This window comes from Arachis stenosperma, chromosome 6 (assembly GCF_014773155.1).
Source record: "Arachis stenosperma cultivar V10309 chromosome 6, arast.V10309.gnm1.PFL2, whole genome shotgun sequence".
NCBI classification, from domain to species: Eukaryota; Viridiplantae; Streptophyta; class Magnoliopsida; order Fabales; family Fabaceae; genus Arachis; species Arachis stenosperma.
The window spans coordinates 125830705-125844777 of NC_080382.1; the positions used below are offsets into that span (position 1 = coordinate 125830705).

Genomic DNA, 14073 nt, shown 5'->3' on the forward strand with positions numbered 1-14073 from the left:
AGCTGCATGCGTGCTATTTTAAGTAAGATTCTGAAAATCAATTTGATAAAATTGATGGTCTAATAATAAATATTCTATATTAAATTAGGTATAATAAAATATGTAATTTTTTTAAAAAATTAATTAATTATTAAAATATTATACCGATTCAATTTATCAAAAATTATTTTTAATATAAAAATAAAAATAGTGTTTTAGTTGAATATTGACATTTGAAGTGTATTACAATATTGTAGAAATATTTTAACACATCTCCCACGTGTTCAATACGACATCCACGTGTTGCAACACGTACCTATAATTACACCAAATAATTTCATTTCCAACAAAAACACTAATATTTTTTTCCTAAAAAAAAATCAGCTTCAATTTATTAACAATTTTGTTTTTTAATTTTTTATTTGTTTGCTACTAAATCGTTTTTATTATGAACTGAACGAATTTAGTGGTCAATTTTCAATTAACCGATTAAACTAATCCGTTCGTTTCGGTTTTCAAGTGTCTTCGAGTTTCACATATCTGTGCTTTCTGGTTGTTTATTGATTTCATATTAAGAAATTGTTGGTGGCGAGATGCAGTTCTTGAGTTGGTGCAACTTTCTTCAAGTGCTGAATAATATTGTCAGAACTTGGTACATGAAATAATAAGAAGTTAACTAAATTCTTATTCTTAAACAACTTGCACTTTGGGTTTTGGCTTGAAACAGAGGCTTCTAATAACTTGGTAGGAGAAAAGGCAATATCTTCGGATTTAAGATTTTGCATTAATAGTGTAGTTGCTTAATTTTTTTTTCTTTATGAGCAATTATTTTTAACTAGATTATATTCAGTATCTTCACATGATTTTAGGAAATAAATTGTGTAATTAAAAGCTGTTATTCTTAGCATTTCTTTAATGGTAATGGATGGATTATCTTTAGATATCGGTTGTTGTCTTGACTCTGTTGCTTTTTTTAATTTCATTATATTTTATATTTGTTTTTTTCGTCTCTATCAAATTATGCATTTTCTCTATTTAAGATCAATATCCCTTGTTCTTAGACAAAAGTTTAGATAGTTAATCTTTTTCTTTTCAATCTAGTTAAGTAGTTATTATCTGTTATCTTATATCAATGTACTTCATAGCTTGTGAAGTTCAAATTCTCAATAGTTTTAAAGATTTTCAATACCTAATAGGAAGTTTAAATTCTCAACACTTGATTAAGAAAGGATGGGTTCCTCCTAAAAAAATCATCAATTTTAGCGATGTAGGATTTGTTTTCTTAACGATGCTAAGCATTTGGTCTTGTCTTGAAGTTTGCTACAATACAAAGAAAAACCCAAATAACACTTCATACTTTCGAGTAGAGAAAAAATGTCAAATATTGCGGCCTGGATCTTTTGCAATGAGGTAGTAGTTCTGGTGATAAGGGAAAAGAGAGCTAAAAAATAGAGAAAAGTGTCCCTGTTTCATTCCATTTTTCTTAATTAGTTTTTAGACGGATAAAAAATTGAGTAAATTTTGTTTAATTTCAGGCTAGAGAACTTTGTTTGTTTCTCTATTAATTTTCTTCAACAAATAAGTGTATATCTCTCAATAACTTAATGTATATGTATTTCTATTATAAGGATAAGTGTTAGGAATTTTGGTAGAAATCTATCTACAATGAAACATAAAATCTACATCCAAGACATTTTAAATTTGTTTCGAAAGACTGTTTTTACCTTTTCATGATAAATTTCTACAATCTCTTGCCTCAAACTGCCTTGCTCATAGAGTTGAAAATTCTGCTTAATAAATTTATAACATACAGTTGAGATGGCACATTAGCATAACAAAAACCGAAGATAATCACTATTGAAGTGCGACAGTGTAATTATCAACTTTGAAATTTTATATTGAATGGATACTTAGTGGTAGTAGTTCGAACATTACTAAGATCGTAGTTTATTTCCTCTTGAAGTAAGTAATTAAGACAGACATTTTCTTTTTCTTTTGAGATGCACAATTTCAATTCTACTAATCTCTTTATCTCTATCACAATACAATTATAATCAAAGCGGGTGGTGTAGAAATTACTATAAAAATATATTTAGGGAAGAAGAAGACGATGATGGAGAGTATAGTATTTTGTTGCTCAGTGTACTTGCTTTGATGTTGTTGTTGGTAATGAATGGTTGAATAAATGAAGGTGTTGTGAAAGTGTATGATGCTTAAATTTGAAAAAAAAATCTGAATGTGTTTCCAGCTGTAACTTTATGGCTACGACTCTAGGCTGCTGTGTCCAAAATCAATGCTTTGTTTTTGTTTATTCTTAGTCCTTCTCCTTCATCATGAAGCAAAAGAAATAATAAGAAGCAATGCAAGGGGGATTATATTTGCCTCATATTCTTGACTCTTGTCATTCTGTCGGTTTTGTATAATAATCACAATGCGGATCCCATAAGGAATCACTTTTCATTCTATTTAATGGTTGATTTTTAAGTATATATATATATATATATATATATATAAATTTTTGAAGAATAAATATTTTTTATGTCAAGTTCCATTCAGTGATTAAGAAACTTAAATAGAACTTCCTATATGATTCATGACACTGTTTATAAACAGTTTAATTAAATCACGTTTTTGCTTCATATTTATTTATTTATAAGCTCCATGAACTAACTACCTTATTAGTAAGATTTTTTGCTATAATTGATTGAACACCGTTTTCAACATTCTTCATAATTCTTCTCTAATGGTGCCCCCTTAAAAAATTCTTGTTGATACTAAAAAGTCTTTTATATATTTTTGTACACAGTATTCTCTAATTCAAAAGACTAGTTAATTAATGACTATTTTTTTGTAAATTTTAATTTTATTTAATTCAAATTTTCAATACGTATTTAACCAAACGAGCGATTTAATCATTCGACCAATCTAAATTAATTAAGTTCTCTAAATTTGTTTGTGTGCATGGTTAAATCAAATAAAAAATGTGATAGAAATGAACATAAGGGATCAATTTTCCAACGTGATAATCATATTTTGGATGCCGTTCATCAAATGTTGACCACTTTTGTATTCGTAATCGTAGGGTATGTGGTTCATTTGACAATTTTGGGCGTGAAAGTCAGCAAAACTTTGCGTGAGTGAGTGACGTGGAGAATTCTACAAATTTATGAAGAAAGATGAGAAACAACAAATAAAAGATTCTACTACCATTGTTGCAAGAAACCTTGGTCGGCATCATCACTTCTTTTAGCTTACTGTCACACATGTGGCTAATTCAATTTATGTAGCTCTCTTTTCAATATCATGTTCATATTGGGAATTTGAGATAGACACATATATACATCTTTCACACGCTTGTTAAAATCTATTTGTATTAACCAAGATGCTTAAAGACTAAAGTATTGTTACTTTATTCAATTACATGTGTAGTAAACACCTTTGTGAAAAAGTGATGTACGAATGATGGGTTCAATCAGAAATCACAAGTGTGAACACTGTGTTACCGTACAACCAGGGTAAAACATGGAAGTCACACCGTTATTTATTATACTAATAAGTCTTTATTATATATTTAGCCTTTTAATTTATGTTATGTAATATGTATAATTTAATTAACCATGTAACATAAACATCTAAATCGATTTTAGATGGCAGTATATAATTATAACCTGTCAGTGTAAATCAAATAATCAAGTATTAGATTTATTTCAATGATTTTTTTATTTTAAAAGTTTTACATATGAAAATATGAAATTTGGGTCAAATGGCAGAACAGAGCATACTATTGTTGTTGGTTGTACGCAAAGACCTCATCAAAGTTAGCCTCCAGTCCTTCACAACCACCTTTTTCTCGTCTGACAGGAGCAATTATCATGAGATAATATGTTCAATTATACAACCACAACAATAAGGATAATTTTTTTATTTAAATTAAAAATATATAATATTTATCGATTTAAATAAACGTGTAAGTATATATTAAAATACATTTTGAATCACATCTCGGATGCAGTGAGAAAAACCATAATACGAACGTATTATCTTGGATGCATTATTCAAGGGCTGTGATACGACAATATTTTGGATGCACTCGAGATATGAATAAGACGAGATGTATTTGAGATCTGGCTTTAATTTGGCTTAACCTATTGCATTCGAGATATGCATATTTATGCTGATTCGGGACAGTGCATTCCAGGACAATTTTTATTTATAAATATTACAATATTTTTATAAATTTAAAATTATGTGTATTATTATTAAAAAAATATTATAAAAAAACGTGTATTATTATAAAAAATTACGATTAAAATAATATCATTTTTTTAAATTAATTCAATTTTTAAAAGTTATATCTTGCCCTATGTATTTAAAATTAGTGATTCGAAATTGATTGATATATTATTTTCTTAAAAATCAACCCATTTGAATTCGTATTCAAAGAGAGTAAATAAAAAAATTAGATCAAATTAGATTGATTTAAATTTAAAAAAATAATAATAAAGTTGTACGTGTTCAGTTACATGATGAGAAAAAACCTTTAGTACATGTTCAGTTATATGATGAGACGTGCATGATTTTACCATCTTTTTTACAATATGTGCTAATTTCAACTATCTCTCTTATCTCTTTGTTCTTTATTCTATCAAATAAATCACCTAAGACGTGATTCTACCATATTTTTCACAATAGGTACTACTCCAACTCTCTGTCTTATATCTTCGTTCCTTATTCTATCCAATCGCGTATGACCACTCATCTATCTCAACATCTTCATCTCTATCGCATTTAATTTATGATCGTACTCTTCTTTGGCCACCCAACACTCTATACCATAAAGCATAACCGGCCTGATAGTAATGCGATAGAATTTACCTCTAAGTTTTAAAAACACTTTTTTGTCACATATAAAACCAGACACACTTCGCTATTTGACCAACCTGCTTAGATCCTTAATTTACATCCTGTTCAATCTCTCTATTATCCTGTATGATGCACCCAAGATACTTAAAACTTTTAAAATGTTTTCTCCAATCTTCACCTCTATATTAGGCTTTTTTCTTCGGCTGTCGAATTTACATTCCATATATTCCGTCTTATTACGACTTATGCGCAGAGCATACATTTTTAGAGAGTCTCTTCATAAATCCAACTTCTTATTTAGGTCTTTTCTTGCCATAAAGACGATATTATTGGCAAAGAGCATGCACCATGGCACAGGCTCTTGAATATGCTTTGTGAATATTTCCAAGACTAATATGAAAAGGTATGGATATAAAGATGATCTCTGGTGTAATCTCATACCAATAACAAATTCCTTTATCACACCACCTAGAGTCTTCACACTAGTTGTATCCCCATCATTAATATCTTTAATTACACGAATATATGCGATCCTGACTGTTTTTCTTTTCAAAATCTTCCATAAGACCTCCATTGGCACCAAATCGTAAGCTTTTTACAAACCAATAAACACTATATATAGATCATTTTTATTACTATAATACCTCTCCATCATCTTTCTTAACAGGTATGTAACTTTAGTGGTGAATTTGCCTAACATAAAATCAAATTAGTTCTCTATTACTTGTGTCTCTTGTCTCAACCTCCGTTCTATCATGCTTTTCCATAACTTCATGGTATACCTCATGAGATTGATCCCTCTATAGTTTTTACAACTCTATATATCCCTCTTATTCTTGTAGATAGGTACCAATGTGCTCTTTTTTTACTCATCTGACACCTTTTTTTACCTTAAAATTTTATTAAAAAGCTTGGTTAACCAATTAATACCTTTCTCTCTAAGACCCTTTCAAACTTCAATTGGAATATTATCAGATCCTACTGCCCTGCCATTTTTCATCTGCTTTAGAGTCTCTTTTATCTTGAAATCTCAAATCATTCGATAGTAGTCGAAGTTGTGATCTTCCTCCCTCGTGCATAACTGACCAAGGCTCTAAAGAATCTTCTGTTCTTTATTAAATAACTTATAGATGTAACTCTTCCACCTTTTATTGATCTTCTCATCTTGAACCAAAACCTCTTTGTCTCTATCCTTTATGCACTTAACCTGATTCAAGTCTCTCATTCTTCTTTCACGACTCTTTGTGATTCTATATATACCTTTTTTTTCTTTTTTTGTACCTAAAGACTGGTAGAGACCCTCATATACTATTATTTTTGCTTCACTTAAATCACTTTTGTCTTTTTTTTTAGCCGTCTTATATTTTTCCAATTATTTACATTGTGACACAAAAATCACTCTTTAAAGCACTCCCTTTTTGTTTTTATCTTTTCTTTTACGCTCGCATTCTATCACCAGAACTCTTTATCCCTTGATCCTATTCCTCTAGATTCACCAAAACTTTTTTTTGTTGTTTTTCTAATAACTTCGGTCATCTCCCTCCACATCTTCTCCGTGCTTCCATCATCTTCCCACTTTGCCTCTTTTCCTACCCGTCTTAGGAAACTTTCTTATTCCTTACCTTTCATCCGCCACCACCTCACCTTTGGGTTCTTCATATGATGTCTTTTCCTCAACTTTTTCTCAACGCAAAAATTCATGATGAGCTTCCTATGTTGTATTGTTAAACTCTCTCCCAGAATAATTTTACAATTAATGCAAAATTTTCAGTCGCACTCTCCTCAACAAGAAGAAGTCAATTTGAGAGATTGTCATGTCACTATTATAGGTTATAAGATGTTCGTCTCTTTTTTTAAAACATATATTTGCGATGAGAAGGTCAAAGGTAGTAGAAAAATCCAAAATAGTTTTACCCTTGGTATTGACCACCACGAAACCATGGCCTCCGTGAATACTTTCATACTCCGTCATTTTTCTTCCAACATGGCCATTTAATCTCCTCTTAAGAAATCTTATCTCGCAAAGGTATATCTTGAACCAAACTCTCTAGATTCTCTCAAAACTCTATCTTGTGTTGTTCGTCCGAACCCACTTGCGGTGCATAAGCGCTAATTACATGAAAAGTACCTCCTTCCATTACAAGCTTCATAGAGATGATCTGATCACCCACCTTCTTGACATCCATTACGTTCTTCTTCCACTGCTTATCTACGATAATATCTACCCCATTCCTATTCTTCACCTTTCTTGTATACCAAAATTTGAACTCAGAGGTATCCAACTCTTTAGTCTTTGCGCCGACTCATTTTGTTTCTTGTAGACAAATGATATTAATCTTTCTCCTTGTCATTGTATCCACCACTTCCATAAACTTTTCTGTTAGAGTGTCTATGTTCCATGTCCCAAATCTTAACCTTCTGTCGCTTCAACCTTTACCATTACCTTTTTTATTGTGAATTAGCTTATTTACCCTCATCTATTCACGAAAACATGGAAACTCTTGCTCATTTAACACTACACATGGGCACCGATGCAGCGGCTCTTACTTATTTGACACTGTACGTAGGCCATACAACACGTTACTTCCGGACAATGACCTAGTTTTAGCATAATAACATCTTTGATCCATGTCATGAACATTCCACTAAGTTTTTATATTAGCTGTCGAAGGCCTAATACAATCCTCCTTCTTTATCTGGGTTTGGGACCAACTATGTACCGCAGATATAGCATAGACAGAGTTATGTTCAATTATGAAAATTGAAAATTAAGAAAATTTACAAATTAAAAAAGTTTTAATTAAATATGTAAAAATTTTAAATTTTTAATTCATTTATTTTGTATTCATTAAATAAAAATATTTAAAATATTTCACTAATAATTAACTTGTCATGTGCCTTTAGGTAGTGTTTGGTTGCTGAAGAGACATGGACACGGTGACACACGTTTCCTGTTTGGTTTACTGAGACACAATTTTTTTATGGACACGGAAAGACACAGATGGATACGGAGACATTAAATTTGTGTACCTCCAAATAGTGGAGACACTGAGACATAGCTTGTGAGACACTAATTTTTTATAATTTTACCTTTATTTAATTTTTAAAATTCCAAATTCAATCCCCCATTTTCTCAAATCTGTCTCCCGTTCTTCTCTCATGCATCCCCTCCCTCTCTGCAACTTCTCATTGTTCTCAGCAGCTCCATCTTCTATCCTTTCTCACTTTCCACCGCCGATCACTGCCGATTGCTGCCTCTCCCTCTTCCTCTTTGCAACGCCTATTGTTGCTTCTCCCCCACTTTCGCTTCTCAGCACCCAACACTCATCTCTTCCACTCTCATCTTTGCCCAATGTGCCTTCGCCCTCTGCCTTGTCCTCTTCCTCAAATAGTCAGATCTGCGTTCATTTTTTTTGCCGTCGATTGCCATTGCTCCTCCGTCAAGAACCGCTGCATCTACTCCTCCTTCTCTCTCGAAGGGTTTGGGCTGAGGGAGTCCAGATCCATCATCATCCAGATTCGCCGGCGGCTTCAAACTTCGACGGCACTTCCCTCCACATCTTCTCGCTAGCGACATCGTTCATCCTTTTCAAAAATAACGTCTTCGATCTTTTCCTCTTCTATTCTCCCTTTATTAAAAAATCAAACATGTGTATCTTATTTTACAGATATGCAACAAATTGAAATTTTTGTTGATTTTATTAAATTTAATTTAGATTGGCATATTGTTGCCTTTGTATTTGGTTGAAGATTATAGTAGTATTGATGTTGATGATAACTATAAAAGAGAGATTGGACAAAAATAGTGGTAGAGAAGAATGATGGAGATAAAATTGACATTTTAATAAAATTTTGAGTTGTATATTCTGTTGTATCTAAGTTACCAAATAAGATAAAAAATTGAGTGTCTTTTTATGTCTATATACTTCTGTGTATTTGTGTCTATGTCTTTATTATTTTGAGACGTCAACCAAACACAGCGTAGGTTCATGTTAGATAAATTCATTTATTTATTGCATTTTTTTTAAAGTTATTTATTGTATTAATTATATATGAATTAGTTCATTATAAAGAGTATAATCTAAGACAATAAAAGAATATTTTGTAAATATAAATAAACTGTTTATTCAAGATATACATAAAAAATTAATTAAGATAATGAGTACCTATTATGAAAAAGTCACACATCTTAATATTTTTAAATTATATTAAAAATTCTTATTAATCATATTAAATTAAATATACATTACTTTATCAGTATTTATTTTAAATTTTATTTTACATTTATTTTATTTTTTATTATTTTTAAATCCAATTTTAGTTTAGCCTACTTTATTTTAATGACCTTAAAAATTAGGATCTTAAAATTAAGAGATATAAAAAATTTTAGACTTTGTAGTTATTTTTTATTTTTTTATTTTTTTTTTGAATTTTTTAAAAATTTGATTATAAACAAAAATAGTATAATAATTTTCTTATTTTTGTTTTTTTATAAAAGATAGAGAAACTCGAATCCGTAACTTCTTAAGTGAGTATAAAGAGACTATACTATTTAAGGTATAACTCATTAGCATAATAATTCTCTTAATTAATAGTTTAATACCTCAGAACATCAAATTGAGATATAGTAATTCTCTTTTTTTTTCATCTTATTTTAGGTTCGTTTTATATCCTCGTTATGCGTATTCACTTTTATTTAATTTTTACTATGTCTGGTCAGAATCATGTTACACGCAATTAAAGACCTCATTACATCAATTGTAGGTAAAAATTAAGTTTTATAGCAATATTATAGTATAGCTTAATTGTTCACTATACCATTGAAAAAATATTTATAAATATCCAATGTGGTCCAGCATCACTTGTTGTAGGAATGAGATTCATTTTGAAAGAAGTTGATGGAATCTCCATATCTTCGGTTATTTGTAAATATTCCCATTTCTTTTTAAGCATGTTACGATATAGTTTTTGTAATAAAGTATGGATTTATATTGCCATGATTGTCATTACTCGTTAATATTCTATATCTTTATTCCTTAATTTTAAAAATAATAAAAAATAGTAAATATTATTTTTGATACCTTACTATTTGTCTGAATAATAAAGAGATTTTTCACAATTCAAAAAAATTTTAATCAATTTTAAACGATTTAAGTAACTAGTTAGTTTAAACGATAATATATTTAATGTATCAGGATTTTTTAGACTATAGTAAAAAAAACATTTAATTAATTATTCAAATGGTAAAAATTAGTTATAGATAAATTATAAAAAAAAACACTTTAACATTCAGATAAATAATTTGAGACTAAAAATAACATTTATTATTATTATTATTATTATTATTATTATTATTATTATTATTATTATTATTATTAAAGAGCTAATTTAATTTGTAAAACGTGGAGAGCATAGAGATTTAGTTAGACAAGAATCTTATTCTATAGAAGCATAGGTAGGGGTTGCGTTATCCAAGCTTGGAAGAGAACCATTATTATAGAAATGTTTTGTGGCTTATTGTTCCCTTCTACTCAACCAACACAATTTTATTTTTCTTTTTTGTTCCTTGTTCACTTTGCTAACTCAACAAACGCCAAGTTTTATATTTCAAATATTCTCTTATCACATCCAATTTTTATTCAGTGCAATGCATCAAGAAACAATAATGGAGTATTATATAGTCCGCTAGTAGAAATCAATACAAATTTAATCCAATAATTACTAATAATTTTTAAGCCACCGATTATATCTGGAGGATAAGAAAGCCAACTTATTATTAGTTCGCATTACCTACAATACTTTAGCTGCGTTTGGTTCAATTTTTTTATTTTAAAAAAGCAATACAAATTAATAAAATATTTTTTTATTTTCACAGTTATTTTTTTTTATAAAATTATAAAAACAAAAAATACTAAAAATAAAAACAGAAAATAAAAAATGCAAATCAAATACAATTGTCTGCAAGAGTGATACATAATAAGCTATTTACTTAAAAAAAAAAAAGAAAAAAAGAAAAACTTAATTTTAATGGCTTTTACACTGTTGGAGTTAAGGTTCTTTAACACAAAATATTCAATATAAATTATGCATGCCATTATATTATTGAAACTGGTTCAGATCTTATAAATGTCTCTTGCATATTTAAGTCTATGATCTATCAACCCTTATTTCACTACAAATATTTTCTTTAAAATAATTTCTAATAATTAATGTCTTTGATTCAAAAGATGAAGTGTTCAAATTTTAGAATGATCCCTTTAAATATAATAAATTCATATGATGTTATCTAATTGGTTGGCCGTATATAAAACACATGCTGATGGCGTATCAACACTAATCTATAATTCTATATAAAAGATTTACCCTATATTTTATTCCTTCCTTAACCATAAATACTCAACGATTTTTTACATATATATCTATCTTCTCTCCTTTTCATCCTCACTTCCATATAAAGTAGAATATCTCTCCCCTTTTTCTTTTTTCTTTTTCATTTATATTTTTTTTATACTCAAAAAGAAAGAATTTTATGAATGGGGTATTGAGTTCTCCTATTGAAAGAAGGATTCGAATCAAATTCATGTGCGGATGCGCTCAAAACAAAAATGTTACATTCAAATTAGTATCTGAGATATCAACTTAAACTTAAATATACTAAAGAAATTAAATAAAAAATAGATAAAGTTTATATCTAATTAACCTTAATAAACAAATTGTATTTCTTGAAATTAAAAAAAAAAATTAAGCCACACTAACATCCTTGTGGTGATGCTTAATTAATTGTGTGCTTGCTTACTCATATGGCATCACTCATTTTATTCATTCATTTATTTTCATAAAGTTCATGATTAGATAATACAGAACCCTTTTCCCTACTTTCATTGGATGCCTCCCTTTTGCATGTATTCCTTCGTTTATTATTACACTTTGGATTTTTTTTTTTTTTTTACCTTTTCTCCTTTTTTTCTTTTCCAACAAAAATCATTAGCCTTCTGAGGAACAAAAGCTAGAAAGAATTCCGAGCATAAATTTATAATGACCTTTTTACTTTCACCCTGTCATTATAATTAGGGTAGTGCTAGGGAGCCAATGGCTGTACAATGTGTACAATGGGCTACATGAATAAAATGAACATCACCAAGGATCGAACTCTTGACCTTTCGAATCTAAAACTCTAATACCATATCTGAAACCACTCATCCCAAAAGCGTAACCTGACAGAACAATGTAACACTAATGGTCATATCTCTAATACTTCTTAAACCTCCATTGTACACATCGTACGCTTAAGCCATTGGCTCCCTAGACTTTTTCTTATAATTATTCTTGACTTGAACAAAAACGCATATCATCATGATTTTAAATTGTAGTTGCAGTCATATTTATAATTGCAAAAAATAAAAGACTATAAAATGGTAGCAAATAAATTAAAGCGTATATATTTGCGAAGAGTACTACTAATAAAGTTATGAACAAGTTGCTTCTTATTATTATTATAACCACCACCAAATGTTAGAGCCCTTGATCACAAAATAAACGCCCATATACAATTCTCATTTGCCTAATCTCTAATGACTAAAAAGGAAAAAAAAAAAAAGTTGTTAATGGGTATCCAAAGGGCTCTAAATGATTTTTCTCATACTAGTAAATTAAAAGACCTATGCTGCAAGCAACTCCTATTGAATTTCCTAACTCATTTGAACAATTTTAGCTGCTCTAATAATTAACTTGTAACAGAGGATTCATTAGATGAAGTTGGTGAAGGAGGTCCTGTATTAATTCCACTTATCTCATCTGCAAAATTCACTTCACTTGCTCTTTCTACTTCTTCTTCTTCATCATCATCACTGCTTTCCTCGCAAGAAAACTTTGCCTTCTTGTTCCTCCTCTTATCCTTCTTCAGATATATTTTGTAGCCAGCCCATGATGACATTACCTGTTTCCAAAACCACATGTTATGAATATGAAATATATACCAAAATAATTATTCAGATAAGATAATGTGGCACATATATGGCAACATGATCTTTCATTTTGCATTTAGATTCTATCTTCTAAAGAAATGAATTACCTGAGAGGGGTTGAGAAAAACACGGAACTCAAACATAACCCACTTAGTTTTAAGAAATTGAGTGCGGTTCTTCTTCCTCCAAAAAACAAACTTGGTCTTGAACCCAATGAGTTTGTTGTTGTTATTTAGAAGCTCCTGATTCCCTTTCCCCACCCTTTTCCAGTGCCCTTTCCCTGCTTCAATCTTGTTATTGTCTTCAAACACACGCTCTTTCAGATCAAAGTAAAAGTACTTTGTCTCCAGAAACACCTTTCCTCCTGAAAACAAATAATTAAATTGGAAAAAGAGACCACAAAAGTAAAAAAAATTCATTCAGGTTTAAGGGCTCAAGAAAGGACTAACGGTAATAAAAAATTAAGAATTAATTTAAGAAAATGTTGATCACGTAATTTCTTTTTTTAATTTTTAATGAGTGTGAAAATACTGATTAACGAGGTAACCATAAACAACACTGTCATAGAAGATTTAATATTGAAATAAATAAATAAATACATAAAGAACTGGAAAATATTATTTATATATATATTAATTTACACGAACCTGAAGGGAGATTCTTGGGCTCAGTGTTGAAGACATCGAAGACAGGAACAACATCAAAATCCAATGTTTTTGAAAGGGCCTTGTTTTTGAGGTAACAAGAGACAAAAACCTCGTCAGAGGGGCAGAATCTGTAGCCAACGGGCAATCTAAGAGAAGCATAAGAGGAGTTTGTGGCCAACCTGTTATCCATCTCAAAGAAGAAGAAGAAGAAGAAGAAGGGGGGTTTGAGTGGAACTCCCCTTTGGAAGAAGAAGATAGAGGGATTTGAAGGATGAGACAAAGAGCAGTGTTGTTTTGTGTGTGAGGACAGAGAAAAGTGGGTGTGGGTTAATTTATAGATACAAGACATGCAGTGCTATCAAAGAGAGAAAGAGGCAAAAGTGGAAGGATCATAACTCCAATTATGACCCAGCAATATCCTTAATTCCTTGTTTGACTTTCTAAGGGACCTTTTATCTGCTTTTAATTTTATTCTCTCTCTCTTCTATTATGATTTATTGGCTTATAGCACTGTGGACTTCTATTATGATTTATTCTCTCTCTTCTGTTAATCTTAAAAGTATTATTGAGGGGAGAATCTAAGAGTCACTAATGATGAATGAGATAGACAGTCGTTACAA

At 29.9% G+C, this 14073-nt stretch overlaps 1 protein-coding gene across 1 annotated transcript; it reads right to left on the minus strand.

Annotated features, from left to right (window-relative positions):
* Positions 1 to 12308: 12308 nt before the first annotated feature.
* LOC130935686 (NAC domain-containing protein 83-like) lies at positions 12309 to 13773 on the minus strand. Its single transcript, XM_057865547.1, has 3 exons — positions 13454 to 13773; positions 12914 to 13170; positions 12309 to 12778 (listed from the first exon to the last, which is right to left on the minus strand). Exons 1-3 carry the CDS (start codon positions 13641 to 13643, stop codon positions 12566 to 12568), a joined length of 660 nt encoding a protein of 219 aa, XP_057721530.1. The 5' UTR covers positions 13644 to 13773; the 3' UTR covers positions 12309 to 12565.
* Positions 13774 to 14073: the final 300 nt, after the last annotated feature.

Coding starts and splice junctions, on each gene's coding strand:
- LOC130935686 (XM_057865547.1), bottom strand. CDS start 13,643: ATGGATAACAGGTTGGCCACAAACTCCTCTTATGCTTCTCTTAGATTG. Junction 13,171..13,453: donor GCCCAAGAATCTCCCTTCAG/GTTCGTGTAAAT, acceptor ATTTGTTTTCAG/GAGGAAAGGTGTTTCTGGAG. Junction 12,779..12,913: donor TTTTTCTCAACCCCTCTCAG/GTAATTCATTTC, acceptor TTTTGGAAACAG/GTAATGTCATCATGGGCTGG.